At 39.4% G+C, this 19865-nt stretch overlaps 1 protein-coding gene and 1 non-coding gene across 3 annotated transcripts in view; one reads left to right on the top strand and one right to left on the bottom strand.

Moving 5' to 3' along the window:
- prkcdb (protein kinase C, delta b) overlaps positions 1–17218 on the top strand; it is a 30373-nt gene extending 13155 nt beyond the window's left edge. The window contains exons 2-17 of one of the 2 annotated variants that reach the window (XM_074612252.1): positions 2200–2330; positions 2586–2858; positions 7089–7257; positions 9216–9247; positions 9346–9431; positions 10454–10583; positions 10732–10832; positions 10965–11049; positions 11268–11395; positions 13013–13186; positions 13430–13521; positions 13650–13712; positions 14093–14231; positions 14458–14646; positions 15588–15716; positions 15868–17218. In XM_074612252.1, the coding sequence (XP_074468353.1) occupies positions 2222–2330; positions 2586–2858; positions 7089–7257; positions 9216–9247; positions 9346–9431; positions 10454–10583; positions 10732–10832; positions 10965–11049; positions 11268–11395; positions 13013–13186; positions 13430–13521; positions 13650–13712; positions 14093–14231; positions 14458–14646; positions 15588–15716; positions 15868–16026 (2058 nt within the window). In that variant the 5' untranslated portion in view covers positions 2200–2221 and the 3' untranslated portion in view covers positions 16027–17218. The remainder of the gene's footprint in view (positions 1–2199; positions 2331–2585; positions 2859–7088; positions 7258–9215; positions 9248–9345; positions 9432–10453; positions 10584–10731; positions 10833–10964; positions 11050–11267; positions 11396–13012; positions 13187–13429; positions 13522–13649; positions 13713–14092; positions 14232–14457; positions 14647–15587; positions 15717–15867) is intronic. The other variant, XM_074612282.1, reaches the window with a different exon arrangement.
- Positions 3806–3877, bottom strand: trnae-cuc (transfer RNA glutamic acid (anticodon CUC)). Its single transcript has one exon. It is a non-coding gene; the product is annotated as a tRNA-Glu (tRNA).
- Positions 17219–19865: the final 2647 nt, after the last annotated feature.

The following is a 19865-nucleotide window of genomic DNA, read 5'->3' as shown; positions in this document are numbered from 1 at the left end:
AATCTTGCAGATGCCATTAGGAGCACCAGAGGACACCGGAAGACACAGAGGCACATGATTTTTTTCAGATTACCTGTCCCATGAACTACTGTCAGGATATAGTGACCGTTTTATATACATAACTTTTTTAATCATATTTGCTCCAATCCTACCCACGGCAGTGTAAAGTATACACACCAATATAGTATATGTAAAGTGTAAACAAAAATGACTCCCTTTCCAAGAACTATACTATCAGCCTGCTGTCATGTTGGCTGCCACAAAGAGTTGCCCAAAAAGTGTTTTTTTTTGTGATGAAAAAATAATTGAACATTGGTGGATTTTATATATATGTGTATTTATGTATTTATTCATCACAGCATTACATTTACATAATTATATACTTGTGGGTAGGAAATCATTCATTAACATGTTATACAGCTTTATACAGAGTCTCTGCCACACTACTTGTTTTAAGATGTATAGAAGGGACGTCAGCTGACATGAAACACCCACAAGAGGAAGTGTATGAAACACATGGAAAATAGAGCTGAACAAATCTTTCAGTGGAGCAATTCAGCTTAGATGAAGCAAGCAGGTGGACACTGTTGCAAGCTGTGGTTTCTGTTTCAGTTTTGAAATGAAGTGCAGAATTGAATTTGCACGTAGAATGTAAAACCTCTGAGAATTAATGCATTTTAACATAATACATCAAAATACTTTTGTATTAGGTGAATATATATATATATATATATATACGTATATATATATATATATATACGTATATATATATAATACCTTTACAAATGACTTGAAGTAGGTATTTTGTCTTTGCCAGCATAATAGATCTAATCCTGCCATTTTCAGATGTGGCCTTCAGACAGCCTGATGTTAGTCTAGATTGACTCAGCAACGTTGTAGCAGTTATAGATAGAAAAGAGGGAATTTATTTTTGCAAATACATTATTCCAAAATACAGAAAGGAGATACCTGAATGGTCAGTGAAGTCCAACAAAACAGAGCAATGGAGAGGCGTTTTGGCCAACCATTCAATTAGCAACTGGCCCCAGAGCTACACCCTATACTACTTACAGAAAAAGGAAATACTAAAATATAAGATGCATAATTTTGCTACTACGGACTACTAGTACCTTTAAAAGATTATAGAAGATTAAATGTACTCCACAAGTCTCTACTCACAATCGACAAGACTGATGCTCGTGATCACAATTGCTCTATGATGTAATGCTCCAAAAGCCCTTTAAATAATAGCCGTACAGACCCAAATATATACAGCCAACTATAAGTAGAGACAGTTGTGAGGAATAAGGGCTAAACCAGGATTAAAGAGCATAATTTGTGATGGAAAAAACCCACAAATTCAATGTGAAAACCGTAAAGTAGCAAAGAGACCGCACTGCTTATCTTTTTACCCTCTATTTGTCTTTTTCCCTAACACTGGGACTTTCTGTTTGTCTTTGAAATGTGATCCTTTTGATTTTTTGTTTTTTCTCTCTGGTAATCCCAAACTGTGCACATGAGAGCAGGATGAGGGAATCAGACAGTTTCTTCTTCCCGCATTACTGGCTGGTAGTTTCCAAAGTTATGTCTTGAGTTGAAACTTGTACTTCCTCTGTAGTTACCGTCTGCGGACACCGTTAGCCACAGACTCTCTTCCTTCTTGTTTTAAGTGCCGAACTTAAGCAATCAAAGTACAAGAAGAGTGTGTGTGTGTGTGTGTGTGTTCGTGTTCGTGTTCGTGTTTGTGTTCCTGTGTGTGTGTGTGTGTGTGTGTGTGTGTGTCAAGTAAAGTCAAGTCTAGTGCTGTCCTCGACCAAAGAAATTCTTAATTGATTTACACTCTTATGATTTTGTGGACTAATCGATTAGTTGATTTAATCGACAGATCTATAAAATTGCGTTTCTCCACAAAGAATGACACAAAAGCACCACTTTAAATCTTGTGTTTACCAGAGATGTGCTTATAAGTTTCTTGGATATAAGTCATTCAGCATGAAAATCTACTAAAGAAATCTTAGTCGACTAAGACCAAAACGACCGATTCATGGACTAAACGACTAAGAGGAGGCAGCCCTCATTTCAAGTGAATTTTATTTATATTTATATTTTTATTTATTTATAATTGTATTTATATAGCCCTATATTGACCCTACTGTGTGTGTGAGATGTTCTAACTGTTGGTTTATGTCTTTGTTCTAGGAGGCTTAGGTGAGCGGTCACCATGGCACCCTTCCTGCGTATCGCCTTCAACGCTTATGACGTGGGCGCTCTGCCTCCTCTGACTGAAACTCCCATCTGCGCCATCAAGATGAAGGAGTCTGTCAACACCGGTATGTACAGATGCAAACACACACACACACACACACACACACACACACACAATCATAATTTTATCTAGATATAGGGGAGTGGCACAGTCAGTAGGGAGACCAGACGTCCCGCGTTTAATTGCCTTAACATCCGCCATCTGCTGGGCTCAAAAATCCACAGGCAATCTCTCTACCAACTTTGGTCTTTTTCCTGAGAAAGGAAAAGTAACAGACAAACGTTTTGTTCCCAATGATGATGCCAATCGTCTTTCACAGAGCGAGGAATGACCTTGGTCCAGAGGAAGCCCACCATGTATCCAGCCTGGAAGTCCACATTTGATGCTCACATCTACGAGGGGCGTGTCCTAGAAGTGGTCCTCATGCAGAGCGCTGAGGAGCCGTTGGCCAAGGCCACGGTGGGCGTGTCTGTACTGGCAGAACGCTGTAAGAAGTCCAAGACCAACGGCCGTACTGAGTTCTGGGTGGACCTGCATCCTTCAGGGAAAGTCCAGATGGCTGTACAGTTCTTCCTGGAGGACAATGATTCAGGTAAAACTGATGCATCTTTAGATCATTAGATTAGATATGCATGACTAAATATGCACGTTAAAGTTCATAAAAAAACATTCTTAGATATTATTTGTTAAAGGACCAGTGTGTAATATTTCAGGGGATCTATTAGCAGAAATGGAATATAGTATTCATAACTATGTTTTCATTTGTGTATGATAACCTGAAACTAAGAATCGTTAGCTTAGAATGAGCCCTTCATATCTACATAGGGAGCGGGTCCTCTTCACGGAGTCCGCCACGTTGCTCCACCATGTTTCTACAGTAGCCCAGAACAGACAAACCAAACACTGGCTCTAGAGAGAGCCTTGCACATTCTTACGTTACCTAAAGGCCACCGTAGTTCTCCAACATGCTTGTGAAACTGAGGTAACGTGAGCCGCAAAGTGCAAAACCGTGGTACCACCAGCTGCCGTCGGACTTCCGTTGCTCTTAAAGTAGTTTCATTATGGTAAGGATGGCCTCTTTGCACTTTCTGCACTCACGTTATTGCAGTCTTGTAAAGGGAGTGAGCAGAGGGGTTCTCCGTTGGTTGCAATCTGCCACCACACCACTAGATGCTGCCAAATCTTACACACTGTACCTTTAAGAGTTTATATGTCAAAAAGATCTGCTTCATCAGGACTATGTAAGTGTAGTTTGATCAGATTAAATCAACAATTTAAGCAAGCAACCCCACAACTGTCATCACATTTAGATTCAAATATTGCTAAATCTTGATCGGAAACATGTGATACCACAACAACATTTCCTTTTTCTAACTAAGCCCAACGCAGTTCAAATTAGTGAGAACAGCACAGTGATGTGAAATAACCAAAACTATTCCAAATTTGGTAAGAAATAGTGTGTTCTTGTAGGACCCCATCACTCGGTGAAGTGTAAATAGGTGATTTAGAGAACGTGTTTACACGGCTTTTAAAACAGTGTTCCCTGACCGGGAATCGAACCCGGGCCGCGGCGGTGAGAGCGCCGAATCCTAACCACTAGACCACCAGGGAGTGGTGATCCCCATGAAATAAGATAGTCTGCTGACCATAGCTGTTAGGAAAGTTCCCCTGCCCCCTCTCTCTCCGCTCTCCCACTACTCTCATGTAGACCCACAGGAAATCGCTCTGCTTCAGTGTTGATACAATGCCCTCTGCTGGCGGAAAGGATTCCTTATCTAGTTTTCATTTCATTGCACTTTCTACACACAACCACAGCTTGACATGTTAGCTAATGTGGACCTCTCTGGGGAGTGTGGAGTCGTCGTGCTCTGCGCCAACTGCCCTGCAGTAAACTGTCTACCCTACACTGCCAAGGGTTAATCTGCATGCTGGCGACATATCTCACACTAAGCTTGTCAGCTGACTACAGGTGTGGCCATACAGTCAATGCACTGTAAGAATCCTTCAAGGCCATGAAGGAATTTAGCCTCGGGGCTGGCTGTACTTTGAATAAGTAGCTATGACACTGAACACAACAATGAATGTTTACTGCTCAGCATAACAAGAAGTGTTAATGCCTATTTCTCTTTATACAGTGTACAAATGTGTTCACTAGGACTACACTAGGATGTAGTGATCCAGTGATATCGATTCAATGATCAACGATCCAATATCATTAATGCAAAGTGAAAACATCGATACATATCGTCATCTTTAAGATACGCCTTTATTTGTAAATTCCAATGGCACGTCTGTGTCACCTTTTCCGTCGAAGAGCTCCTCCTTCCTCAACATTCAGCACACATTCAAACAGTGCTTAAACATGAGAAATGTGGCACTTAATATTGAACAACAAGAGGCCTATTTGTATTCTTTTTATTAAAAAGAATAGATTGTTTTTCATTTAAATGTCTGGAAGAGCCCAATAATACAATTGTCAAAACATATTTTAGTTGCTTTTTGTTAGTTGATGTCAATATAACCGATAATGTTAAATGGGCATATGATATCATCTAATATTTATCGCAGACAGTTGAATTGAATCAAATCCAAATCGTATCGTGGCAGACTTTGTGATATCAGCAAATATCGTATCGTTGTTCAAAGAATCGATATAATATCGTATCGTGATGAAACTGGTGATTTACACCCGTAGGACTAGGGTTAAACAAGTACATACAGTATATTAGGCCTATATCGGTATTATATAATAAGAGATTATTAGTATTTTATGCTTTTTTATTATGCTTTTCAATGCAGAGTTTTAGATCTTCATGGTCTAGCCTGTCGGGTATGAGGGGGAAACATTGAATCATTGAGATATTCTGGCCACTTAAAGATATTTAATATCAGCACAAATGATCCACCATTGAAAGCTAGATTTCGAAATCATATCGCTATCCTTATCTGCTTTCAAAAACTACTTTTTAGTTTCACTTCAGCTGTTTGAAGCAGAAGTTAAGCAGCTGCTAGTTCACCACCCCAGACAGGGAACCCGGTCTATGGTAGTCACCGCTGTCTGCCAACATGGAGTGGGATCGGGTGAAGATTTACAAACTGGTTCTGTTCGGGGGGAATTTCTGCGTAGGAGCAGCACAGTCGGGATTCACTGTTGAGGGTTGGAGAGGGTCGTGAGAGGGGGGGGGGTGTCTGCTGTTATGAAAGAACTCCATACTCCATCAGCTGCCTCCTACACACTCCGCAGGTTTCCTGAAAAGCAGCATAGAGTATTTTTAGGCATGTGTGAACAGTCCTCGTCGCTGTCTGTCTTCTCTCTCTCACTCCCACCGTCTTGGCTCAGCTCACTGAAGCGCTGTCCAAACATAAACATCTGTCAGTAGGATGGCAGAGAGGAAATTAGTTTATCTCACTCGCCTCATCACTCTTCCCACTTTTCCCTGTCTATCAATTGTCTCTTTAAGGCTACTCCTTTTTTTGAACCGTCCCTCTATCTCTCTCCTCCCCCCAGTACACCCACTTACCCTCCTTATCTCCTCCAGAGTTTCTGCCTTCTTTGTTTACCTCTCTCACGCCTCTTTTGCCGTCTTCTCTGGATGACTTTTGACCCCGACCCGACTGAGTTGCGTCAGTGGAAGCCGCTTATCCAAGATGGCATTTTTCTATGCTTACCCTCCATTTAGCAGTACCAATAGTGGCCTCCTTTGAAAGCTAGTAGGGCTTTTTCACTAAATACCCCGCTCAGTAGGGCTGCAACAAACAATTATTTTCATTGATAATTAATCTGTTGATCATTTTCTCAATTATTTAATTAGTTGTTTGGTCTATAAAATGTCAGAACATGGTGAAAAATGTTGATCAGTGTTTCCCACAGCCCAAGATGACGTCCTCAAATGTCTTGTTTTGTCCACAACTCAAAGATATTCAGTTTACTGTCATAGAGGAGTAAAGAAACCAGAAAATATTCACATTTAAGAAACTGGAATCAGAGAATTTTTACTATTTTTTCTTAAAAAAAATACTCAAATTGATTAATTGTTGCAGCTCTAAAGCTCATGCGATAGATTGTAAAAAAAACAAAACGTTTATTTTCCTGATATCATATTTATTTGTCTTTGGAAATCAATAAGAATTGTATTTGGATAACACCTCTCACTAACATAGAGCGAGCGAGTGAGCGAGCGATCTCTGGCGAGTGGCGTGTGAAAAGTTGTCCAGATATACTACAAGCTATTACATAGAGAGAGTGATATTACTTTATGTCAGTTACTGTCAGCGTTGATTTTGACCATTTAAAATAGGTTAGAGGTGGAGCAGGTGCGTGGAACTTTGCATAAATGGAGCCAGGATGGGGCTTGGCAATATAACAATATATATCGCCAAAACGATATAAAAATGCGTATCATATATCTTTCTATATCATTTCTATCGTGATATAGGCTAGGCCTATATTTATATCTTTTTTCTCTATAATTTAGCTTAATGAGAAAATACTTTTCATTTGTCAAGTATTTTTAATTCACATTGGAGTATACAAAAACAGGCCTTACCATGTGGTTATTTCATACAGACTATTTATTTATTGAATTACCAGAAAACATGCTATATCGTATTTTTTTTAAACAAGCGTCACGTTGCTCAGCCTGTTCGCTGACGCACGGAGCAGGTTTGTACATCTTCACTGGGAAAAACTGAAATAATTTGATGTTCGTTTGTTCGCAGATACAAAGAGGTGTAATATTGCACTTTAAAGCTGTTTGACAAGCAAGTTTTGAATACAAAAGAAATACAGTAGATTGATTTGTACATTTATCTCTCTTCTCAGCAGTGGGTCAGCCATCGGTGAAGGTTTCTGCCGAGGACGGACTCACGACCCTCAACAGGAGGAGAGGAGCTTTCAAGCATGCCAAAGTTCACATCATCAAGGACCACGAGTTCACCGCCACCTTCTTCGGCCAGCCCACCTTCTGCTCCGTCTGCAGAGAGTTCGTTTGGTGAGATGCCATGTCCGGCCTTGGTTACATTACACATTTCATTATTATGTTTGTGTGCTTTAACTGGTTAGCACATAGAAATACTTCTTTTACTTTGACCTTCAGTATGTTTTCAGTATCTGCTGCATTCCAGGGAGAGACTATAATTTCCGATGTTTCTCTGTCTGAGCATGACTTATCCAGAAGGAGATAATTTGCCTGTCTACTTGTTTTCTGCATTTGTTTTTATTAAGATGCCACTGACACAGCTTTGATAATTCCACACCATTTATACTGTCACCTTCTGTATGTTCTCTGGCTACCAAATGAGACAAAAACATCAGTTGTCCAATAAGAAAAGTCCAGCCCCCCAAGGGTGCTTCTCAAAAGACCAATTAGTAGCGGTTCTAGTTTCCTAAACGGAGCCGTCCGGTGGGGGGTTTTGTAATGGTAGAAACAACAGCAGGACTGCTACTGTGAGAATGAGTCACTGTCTGGGGAAATCCCACAACGCTGTCATGTTGTGTTTCAACTATGTCAGCAGCACTAACCTGTTAGCCAAGCTCCTCCTCACCCCAGTATTATATTGTCTATCCCCTTCAGAGACAGACAGGCAGGAGGAAATCTGATGCTGTCTTTAGTCTGTACAAGTTTCAATCTCATGATCTAACATGTGAAAGATATCTTCCAGTTAGGCTAATAACAAATATATCCCATGGGTCATTGCTGTTGCCAACTCTAGTAGCGGGTATCTCATGCTTTTCCCATGCTTGTTTTTATACTTGCATAACACTTTGGATAAAAGTTTGCCGACAGATGTAGCTGTTGCATAAAGGAAACCAGTGCCCAAAGTGGGACGGAACTCACCCTACTTCATTTTACTCCTTGGCGTAACACAACTTTTTCTTGCGCACCGGCACTTTCTGTCCTCTCCATATCAGGTTCTCTGGGAGATTCATAATGGCGATTTATAACAGCGCAGCGCCAGCGTATTTGCACCATGCATCACAAACCATATGAATATAAAAACAATGTGGAGACGACTGGATGACGTGCAAGTTATCAATACAATGTTCACGTCCTTTTTGAAAATAAATAGTGAACTTTAGTTTGTCATAACTTTTTTTATTTGTAAAAAAATATAATTAATGAAACATAATTTTAAAAGTTTTCTGAATCTGCTCTTTTAGGACAAACATTTCCAGAAGAATCAAATGTTCAGACGAAGGCTGTGATATGTGTAAATAATAAAATAATTTAACTAGTAATAATAATGGTCCAAACGAAGTAAAATTGCAGTTTTAAGCCAAAAACCTTAACATTTTCTTGGGGAAGGACCCCCAATTCAATATCTCCTAGTGTCTTTTATTCACTGTATAAATTGAGAATGTGTCTCTGTATAATATGTAGGAGCATCTTGACTGCGACACTGCTGCTAAAATCCTAATGATACCCTACTATATGCTACAAATAACACAGGAAAGCACTTTAACTATTTACACTAAACACACCACCTTAACCATATAATGTTCCAGTTGGAATATTATTGGGGTATTATAGGCCTAATATAAAAGATGCATAGCCCAAGTTTAATAATATAGAAATAAAACCTCAGCTGGTTATGATTGACACAGTATAACGAGCTTAAAGAAATAAGGAATAAATAGGAATAAGTGGCAAGAGATTACTGATACGGGCCGATACACACGCCAACATGTGAATAAGAGGAGTACCGGCGCTTATTTTTTTCCACTTCAAGCACTGAAGGACAGTAAAGTTGTGCTTTACTGCTGCTAATTATCTGCATGCTAGCTGCAGTACATCACTGTCATATCCACAATCCTAGTATTATCCATCCTAGATATATTGCTCTAATATCAGCAGCCATATTTTTCTTAGTTATAGCTGAGTAAAAAATTTTTTTTTGCTTCATCTCAGCCATTGCAAGGATTTCATTACTCTCCTTTCCTCCCATACAGGGGACTCAACAAGCAAGGTTACAAGTGCAGACGTGAGTGTTTTCATTAACTGCTATCGGCATTTTCATCACATTTTATCCTTCTTGTATTCTTTGCAGTTAACACAATATATATTTTTTATTTTACCCAGAATGCAATGCTGCAATCCACAAGAAATGCATCGAAAAAATCATCGGCAGGTGCACCAAGACGGCAGCCAACAGTCGAGACACCTTGGTGAGCAAAGTTAATGTTCTCCAACATCAATGCAAAACCACACCTCAGTTCTGACTCTTTATTTTATGGCACATGACTTATGCACTATGTTATGAAGTCGTCCATTAATCATTAATTTGGTCAATGTCTTTTTCCTTACACAAAATTACACTAATTTTTTTTATGAATCAGTTGTTCAGTATAACTTAATGCAGATTCAACTAAAGTTTACAAACAACATCAATATTAGATTCATTATGTAAGTATTGGCTGTTTCATTAAATTTCATTTAGATTTCTACTCATCACTCAAAAGCAACTAATAGGGCGCTTTCACAAGACAAAATTGAGTCCATTTTAAGTGAACTCTGATGCTGTTCGACATCTGGTGTGGTTTGTTTGGGCGGTTGTGAACACAATAATCGGTCCGAGACCGCTTAAGAGAGGTGGTTTTGGACCGTTTCCAAGCGAACCAAAACGCAGGCTGCCTGTGTGAGAATTTGTTGAGATGGACACAGGTAAACGACAAGTTAACATGAGTGGGAGAGGACTGACCTGGAGTCTGATGTTTGCTTGACATTTGGGCCGAAGAGAACACATAGAATATACTAAATAAAGTCCACAAAAAAAGTGACATTTATAAAGTAATTTGAGATAAACTGGAGGAGAAGGGATTCATGCGCACAATAGATCAGTGCTGAGTCAAAATGGAAAAACTTCGACAGCAATATTTCAAAGTCTGTGAGTCCCTGCATAGAAGTTGCAGCTCTCAAGAGAAAAAAAGCTAACTTTGCTCATTCGTACACGCCCCTCAGCAAAATTAATGTTTTTATTTGGTCCGCTTTAATTTGTACACTGTGAAACCGAACCAGACTAAATAGAAAATGGACCAAAAGTATAAATTTCACTCTGATTCGGACTAGCCAAACAGACAATGGCTTGTGAAAGCGCCCTAAAACGTACAACATACAGTCCCACATGTGTCTACTTTATTATCAGATAGCAGCTTTCTGTGGGTTTAATGGATCTCTGTGTGTTTTGTAGTTCCAGAAAGAGCGCTTCAAGATTGACATGCCGCATCGCTTCAAGCAGTACAACTATAAGAGCCCCACTTTCTGTGACCACTGTGGCAGTCTGCTCTGGGGTCTCTACAAACAGGGCCTTAAATGTGAAGGTAGGTCTAATGTTTTTTTTTTTTTACTCTGTCCATAAATGTTGTTTCCTGCCTCCTTCCATGCCTCCATGACATTTGTTTTCTTTTCATTTTTTCATTGTATTCTCTTTCTCCACTTGACAAATCCATTTTTCACACCTCTGACCAGACTGTGGCATGAACGTACATAGTGGCTGTCAGAAGAAAGTGGCCAATCTGTGTGGAATCAACCAGAAACTACTGGCAGAGGCTCTGTCTCAAATCAGCCAGGTTTGTACTGTAACAAACTATGTTTATCTTAGTTTGTATGCCAGTCAGTGTTTAAACAAAAATGAAGAACAAATTATGGATTGTTGATGTACAATGTCAAGAATATTCTAGCAAACCTTTTCTCATCCCTAGAAATCTCTGAAGAAGCCTGATGACTCCAATGCAGCAGATATTGGGATCTATCAAGACATCAAAAGTGCAACAGCAGACCCTAGTGGTAAGATGGGTTCATTGTAGCGCACGCTGTAGTACAAAGTCATTTGATTTAAATCAAGTTTTATCATTAAAGGTAAAATAGGAAAAGTACTGTGGCTGATAGTCTGTATAACTTTATTCACGTTCTCAGATCTTTATCATTTGTGTGAGTTTGCATGCATCTTTGCATTCAGGTTTGCATAATGTATTTACTTTGTGTGTGCAAATGTGCATTTACAGCAGATGGCGATAGCACGGCCTCTGATGGCGTGGGCCCAACCCCGGCCGCACCTACAGTTCCCCGAGTACGCCTCAACATGAACCACCTGGTGTTCCACAAGGTGCTGGGAAAAGGCAGTTTTGGCAAGGTACAGATGTCCCCGTGGTCCCCGTCTTTATATCATTTCCTGGATTTATCATTTAAGGATTGTGTAAACACAAAAATAGAAGACACTGTAAACTTAAAACATTGCAAAAACATATTATGCCAATGATGTTACACATAATATATATGGTAAAAAAAAAAACGCATTCATCCTGAAATTATCCCCATGTGAATACTAGCTTTGTAGATGAACATTATCTACCAAAAGTAACCATGGTGACGACCATGATATTCCATATCTTCATGTTTTAGGTAGTTTGGAACCATAAGAAGAGGCATTACTAAGAAAAAAAAATATGTTTGAAAGCTGAAATCTAATACAAGCAAGCTCTGAAGGGCACACATCTTCAAGAGGCAGATTCTTATTATGTTATAGGACTGCACGATTATGGCCAAAATGATTACCCCGATTATTTTGATCAATATTGAGAGCACAATTATTTATCACAATTATTTATTGATGTTAGGGACAAAATATTTTGATTGTGCTTTCACAATTAAATAAACAGAGCGCTGCTTTCACTACCATGTTGTGCCACATTCCTGCTAATGTACAAATATTTGCATCAAAATAAAACTGGTCTTTATTCACAGTGCATCTCCTAGAAGCAAAATAAAACTGGACCAAAACTTTTCACCCAAAATTAAATCCGATCACTGCTTTCACTTTCACGTTGTGCTAGGGTACATTCGCACTAATTAACAAATCTTTGCATCAATATAAAAGGGACAGGGACTACATCAAGGCACTTGAAATAAGGTTCTTCTTCACCTGAAATCAGCGTGTTTTCATTTTGCCTGTCTGCTCTATTTTGTATAATATAACAGAGAGCAGACGAGCAAAACAAGTAATATACAGTACACTACTCTTGTACTCTGGACTTCAGACGCAACATTCAGGAATTTTTTTTCACAGGCTGCAGCTGTAGGGTGCGCGTGCGGCTCACCAAAGTGAAGCCAAAACATCTCGATCGCCCCCTGGTGGCTGGGTGATAGTCTAGGAAGGAAGCGCTTGATTTGATATGCAGCAGCATTTTCTATGAGCAGAGCACACATTTTTAATATCAATATCACAGTCGATCTTGTTCATTTAGTTGTAGGAAGTCAAAATCGTGATCACGATTAATATTCGATTCATTTTGCAGTTAATTGTAATTTATAATGAATTCATTAATGACAGCCTCAGCTGAAGTTTACCTCATTTTTGATAAACTAGGTTTACTAGATCAATACATCTACTCACTGCCTGTTAAATGACTTCCCTCATATCGATGTTGGAGTGGGAGATGGTTTTCAGATGAGAAAAGAGCTTGGTTATTCATCCATCACTAGAGATGCCAGGCAACATTTGACAAAGACATACATCCTACATGAAGGTTGACCTATTTGAGGAAAACGGAGACGCAAAGGATCGAAGATTCATTTATATCCAGTGTAGCCGGGGTGCGCTCCATTTCAGTGAGATCAAACATCCAAAAGAGGGGGGGAGATATAAATAACCTCCTCATTTTGATTATATTTTTGCTATGATTGTACTCCATGAAACTGGTTTGATCACACTGACGAAGCCCTCACTCTAAGCGGCTTTGATACCCTGTAGGTGCTGCTGGCGGAGCTGAAGGGGCAGGGCCAGTACTTTGCCGTGAAGGTCCTGAAGAAGGACGTCGTTCTCATGGATGACGACGTGGAGTGCACCATGGTGGAGAAGAGAGTCCTGTCCCTTGCCTGGGAGAACCCCTTCCTCACTCACCTCTACTCCACGTTCCAGTCTAAAGTAAGCACTCACATACTGAACATCTCTGCTAGTAAAACGTATATTCTCTGATAGGGCATCAACCCAGGCAGCGGCGACAAGAGTGACAATTCCCAGTTGTTGATAAAACCCCCCTTATCTGAATCCCTTCTCTCTCACACACACACACACACACACACACACACACACACACACGCACACACACTCTTCATATCTCATTTTTGTCTGTGACAGTGAGCTGACAATAATGTGTTGTTTGCACAGGAGCACCTCTTCTTTGTAATGGAGTACCTGAATGGCGGGGACTTGATGTTCCACATCCAAGACAAAGGCCGCTTCGATCTCAACAGAGCCACGTAAGTACACTTAAAGAACTATGAGTAACACTGCAACTGTCATTTTACAAAATGGAGGATCTGTAACTGTAGCTCTCGAGCACAGTAAAGCTGTGTTTAATGGTTGTTTTGCACATTTCAACCCTCAGGTTCTACGCTGCTGAGATAATAGTGGGACTGCAGTTCCTCCACTTGAAAGGAATTATCTACAGGTAAGACCCCACAGCCGCTCTGTGCTGGTGTCTGCAGTCTCGATTTTCAACCCATAGACTGTGTATATAGATGGACGACGCGTCTCCACTTCCTCCCACTGTGCAAAAGTACTTTGTACTTTGACTTTTTAGTTTGGCAGGGGGGCAGGATTTATGACCTATACTGCAGCCAGCCACCAGGGGGCGATCGAGATGTTTTGGCTTCACTTTTAGGGAGCTGTCATGTCATCCATCTTTATATACAGTCTATGGTTCAACCTGTTACTGCAACAGAGGAGGCTGGAACTGAATCTCTTTTTGGATTTTTGACTACAGTACTTCAAACAGAACAGCAGAACTGGTTGTACATTGTATACATCTCTTCCTGTGTCTTTCCTCAGAGATCTGAAGCTGGACAATGTGATGCTGGACAAGGACGGACACATAAAGATAGCAGACTTTGGCATGTGCAAAGAGCACGTGTTTGGAGACGCCAGAGCTACCACATTTTGTGGGACACCGGACTATATCGCACCAGAGGTTAGCTTCATTTCATACCACTGCTTTTCCAATAAATTCCTTATAAAACCTATTTACTCTGCATTTTTTTTTCGTTTATTCCATCTATAGTCCTCTTAGTCATCATTAGGAGACATGGCAGAATCTGCACATGTTCACATGTTCACTTCTGCGATACTGCTAAACAACAGCAGAGTGCTTCCATCTAGACGGCGTGTGTCCTAACGTCTGATGTCTCTCCTCTCAGATCCTGCTAGGACAGAAGTACACCTTCTCAGTAGACTGGTGGTCATTCGGCGTGCTGGTGTACGAGATGTTGATCGGTCAGTCACCGTTCCAAGGCGACGATGAGGATGAGCTGTTTGAGTCCATTAGGTCGGACACCCCTCACTACCCTCGGTGGATCACCAAGGAGGCCAAGAACCTCATTGAACTGGTACCTAACAGGATTCATATGTTATTATTCGGGACACTTTGTTCCACATAGGGAGGGACGGCGTTTTTATCATACACATGAACAGATTTTAATTAGGGCTGTCAATTGATTAAAATATTTAATCGCGTTTAATCGCATGATTGTCCATAATTAATCGCAAATCAATCACCAATTTTGTATCTGTTCAAAATGTACCTTAAAGTAAGATCTGTCAAGTATTTAATACTCTTATCAACATGGGAATTTGCATATAAGCTTGCTTTATGCAAATGTATGTATATATTTATTATTGGAAAACAACAACAACAACACAAAACAACGACAAATATTGTCCAGAAACCCTCACAGGTACTGCATTTAGCATAAAAAAAATATACTGAAATCATAACTCAAGCCCAACAGGCAACAACAGCTGTCAGTGTGTCAGTGTGCTGACTTGACTATGACTTGCCCCAAACTGCATGTGATTATCACAAAGTAGGCATGTCTGTAAAGAGGAGACTCGTGGGTACCCGTAGAACCCATTTTCATTCACATATCTTGAGGTCAGAGGACAAGGGAACCCTTTGAAAATGGTCATGCCTGATTTCCTCACCAAAATTTCATGTAAGTTTGGAGCGTTATTTAGCCTCCTTCCTCACAAGCTAGTATGACACGGTTGGTATAATGGATTCCTTAGGTTTTTCTAGTTTCAAATGATACCAGTATCTTCACTCTAGCTTTAAAACTGAGCCCGCTACAACCTAAAAAAACGCAAGTTACGTTAATGCGTTAAAGAAATTAGTGGTGTTAAAACATATTAGTTTTAACGCGTTATTATCTCATTAACTTTGACAGCCCTAGTTTGAATGCATACATATCACAACATATTATTAGAGGGAGTTGTTGTATTGTTTCTGAAATCAAAATGGCTCTCTTCCTTCTCTCCATCATTATTCCAGTTGTTTGAGCGAGATCCCAGTCGCAGGTTGGGTGTGGTGGGAGACATCCGTGCACATCCGTTCTTCAAAACCATCAACTGGCCAGAGCTGGAGAAGAGAGGGATGGTCCCTCCTTTTAAGCCCAAAGTGGTACGAGCCTATGATATATTTTTTCTGAACAAACTATGTATGTAACTGAAATCCATTTGTGTAAATACGACAGCATGCATCCAGGATACCGATTACTTCAGAGTGCTGTGTTGCATTAACCTAACTGAAATCCCTGACCCTCCACCCACAGAAATCCCCCAGCGACTGCAGCAACTTTGACCGAGAGTTCCTGAGCGAGAAGCCGCGTCTCTCCCACGCCGACAAGAACCTCATCGATTCCATGGACCAGGCAGCGTTCGCTGGCTTTTCCTTCATCAACCCCAAACTGGAAAACATGATAACCAAATGAAAAAGAAAACACGGTCTGGGAACACGGTCTTAGCCCTGCACTTGGAAATAGGCTCTTATCCTATTCCCTTTTACGGTCTAAGTTCAACTGGATGGATAACAAGAACATAAAAAGATTTGACTATGACTTCTTTAGTTCCTCTATTGGAGGATGAGAGATAAAATGAAACCAGGATGTTTGTTGGGATCTAAATCTTGTCTCAGCTGTCAAACTGTATAGCTGTATAAATGCTCCAGGAAATTAAGGGAGATTCTTCTGAAACAAGGGTGACCATAATCAATTATGCATTCTGTCTTTTTCTTACTTTTCTGTCATGTTTTCCTCGCGATGACACCTTGAATCTATACGAATCATCTAATGTACTGTACCCGGAAATTTTTAATTCACAGGCACAAGCATGACACCCTTGTGTAGTTATAGAAATATATACACCTGGCATCATGCACATGCACATCAAGAGAGTTCAGTTCAGTATTCACTCTCACTCTGTGTTGCTTCACCGCTGCATGCCTCATATTACACCCCACCTGTGTGTGTATGTGTGTTACCCAATGCATACAAACGGGTGTGTGCAGGTATTTTTTAGCTGCAGATGGTGCTACTGTAGTCGGGCATGTTGTCTGTTATTATTGTCGAGTGAGTCCTCAGTTAATCCCTCTGCCAGACATAAATACAGGCATCACAGAGAGAGCTGTACTATAAAGTTGAGGGGAGACACTGACTGCACTGTCTTGAGAAATCAGAGTTGCTCTAAGCACATCCCAGAGTCTCACATAACCTCAAAATCTGTTTTTTTTTAATTTAGCACAGATTTCTAGTCTTTTGTGTGCCATTGGTGTCAAACATCATGCTACATCAAACAGTGCAAACAATCCTTACATAATATTATTTTTTTTTGGGAAAGCAATGGTATGGTACTATACCTGTACATCTATATGTGTCGGATGTGAAGGATGTGTTGTTTTGTGTGGGAGGGAAGGGCATTTCACTGTAAGCATTTTGGGTCTTTGAAATGTGTTATATTACTTGAATGTAGGAATTTTATCATGGAAAATAATAATAATAATGATAGTGCTGTATATGGAAAATTAATATGTACATTCCAATGCCTGTGAGTTATATGGGTGTACTTTTTTTTACTCTCCTCATCTTTTACATCTGATTATAAATAAATATATTGTAAACTCTTAAATCCCTGTCAGCCAGTGTTACTTACTGTTACTGTTAGTATTTACTTTACACGTGTTGTGTTGTATAATCACAAGGCCTCACATGTAGAAAATCCTATTGTAAAGACCGGCATACCGTAGGAATTCCTGTACTAATCACTGCATTCCTGCTGTTACGGTGTGGTCCTCTGGTTCATGTTTATTTGTTTCACACATGAAAAATACAATTCACATGAAAGGAATGTAAAAGAAATGTGTGAGGGTGTGGTGAAGACCTATAATGGCGTATATAAAAACCACACCCAAAGGACATAGAATAGGTAAAAATATTACCATGACAAAAATCACCAGTACATTTTAAGATAAGATAAGATAAGATATTCCTTTTTTAGTCTAACAGTGGGGAAATTTGCAGTGTACCTCAGCAATGGGGATAGTGCAAAAAACAAAAAGTATCGGTTAAAAAACTAAAAGCAAGATACAACACGGTGCAAAACAAAACTGAAACAAAATATGAACAATTTAAATAGAAGGAAATATAAAAATAGGAACAATATAAACAGTATTGACTATTACCAGACTACTATTACAATATTAGTATTATTAAGTATTAGTGTTCAAAACATCTCACATATAAAAATATAGTGTAAAGTGTAGGTGTAAAATAGAAAAAGCAGGAGTAATTGCCATATTTACAGTTTCTAAGAGTCATCTTTTTTTTTCCAAATCACGTTTTTGTCAGCAGAGCATTTCTAAGTCTCTTTTCATACATAGACAATGACACAGAGGAATCCATTAAATTTACATTTTCCATACCACTGGATGTTTCTGGTCACTGCTGGTTTCCAGTGATTATTTGGGTCTATATATTGGACACTTGCATTGCTTCTACCTCGCCTCAAAAAAATGTGAACTCCTTTGTAAGGACACCCAAACAGGGATTGTGTCAGTGCCTATGAGAGAATGACCTGTGAGGTTTTTACTGCCACCCAGCGGTCAGGTGCTGTAACTGCACTCCAGCGTGTGGTGGACTATACAGGCGAGGAGACATTCCTGCAGTGCGCACGGCTTTATGACCTGTCCTCGTCCTCTGTCCCCAGCAGTAATCCTTCCTCTTGCCTGCTGCTGCAGGATGTGGACAGTGAACAAAATAACTAACAATAAAAGCGACAAAAACACAGTCAAGTTGTTCATGCAAACAGCCTTAATATATAGAGCAATGCAGCATTAAAGTTGTAGACCCCTTAGAAATAAATAAATAAACAGATTTTACATCATGATCAAAACATTTATTTTTTCTTTATGTTTATTTATTAAATAATTTCTTAATATGAGTCGTTGTGTTTGTCTAGTGAGAGCACCTCTACACTTCTTTAATAAAATGACTGAATGAATTTGGGAGTAAATGCCTGCCCCCTTCTGATTTGTATTCATGCCTCTCCGATTGTTTCGACTATTTCAGGATCCGATCGCTTCTCTGTAGCACCACATTTATTGCAGGTTTCCACCTCAACGCGTTGCATATATTTTTTTCTTTTGTTATAATAGGCATCCGAAGGGGTTGGTCTATTGTGGAGGATTATGTGAAGCATGCAGCAGCAGCAGCACATACATATGGTCCAAAAAAACCTGTTTGACGCGTATTTAATAAAGAAATCACATGCATTATATAAAATAGATACACTTTGAGCATTGCACTCACAGTGTCAAGGCATATTTGCAGCAGTTTCTCCCGCCCTCTTCTCCAAAAAAAAAACCCGACTGTGTGCAGCAGAAGTACCGTCTACCAGCAATGACATGCAGTCATTATAACAGGGCGTTATTGGGATTTTTTTAACAAAGTAATTACCTATTCAGCCTGTTTGTTGCGCATTTTGGGGGATGTTTTGTTGACTAATAAAAACAAAATAAAATTAAACTCGAGGTCACCTTCAATAACACAAAATTACGAAACGAATTGCTTTTTCGTGGAAAACAACCCACTCCACTTATCGAAAGTGGGTCGATTATATGTGCAATTAATTCCAGCTCAGGCATTAACTAAGTGTTGATTCCTCTGGGGATAAACCCCCTCATTAAACGACATGACAGGTTAACCCCTCGTGTTTATGTGTGAATTAAAGCAAATATTTCTGCTTTATTATTTATTTATTTATTTTGTATTTTTTTTTTTTTTATAGATTTTGGTCTTCTGGGTTGTGTGACATTTTATTGTGTGTGAATTAAAGCAAATAATTCTGCTTTATTATTTATTTATTTTTAATTATTTTTTTTTATAGATTTTGGTGTTCTGGTTGTGTGATATTTTATTGTGTGTGTTTGTGTGTGAATTAAAGCAAACAATTCTGCTTTATTATTTATTTATTTATTTGTTTTTATAGATTTTGGTGTTTTGGTTGTGTGATATTTTATTGTGTGTTTGTGTGTGAATTAAAACAAATAATTCTGCTATATTCTTTTTTTTAATCTATTTTTTATATATATATTTAGTTCTTCTGGTTATGTGATATTTTATTGTGTGAAGATGGAAGTGAGCGTGATGTGGATATAGCCTGGACTCAGAGGCTCAGAGAGGCTCACATATAGGCGTGCAGAACAGAACATGCGCAGTGGTTTCCATATTGGAAATGAGGTCGTGAACGAGAACTGCGCGTCAAGCTGACGAGATTC

The sequence above is a fragment of the Sebastes fasciatus genome, chromosome 1 (genome assembly GCF_043250625.1).
Source record: "Sebastes fasciatus isolate fSebFas1 chromosome 1, fSebFas1.pri, whole genome shotgun sequence".
NCBI lineage: Eukaryota > Metazoa > Chordata > Actinopteri > Perciformes > Sebastidae > Sebastes > Sebastes fasciatus.
This window is presented reverse-complemented; position numbering and strand designations above follow the sequence as displayed.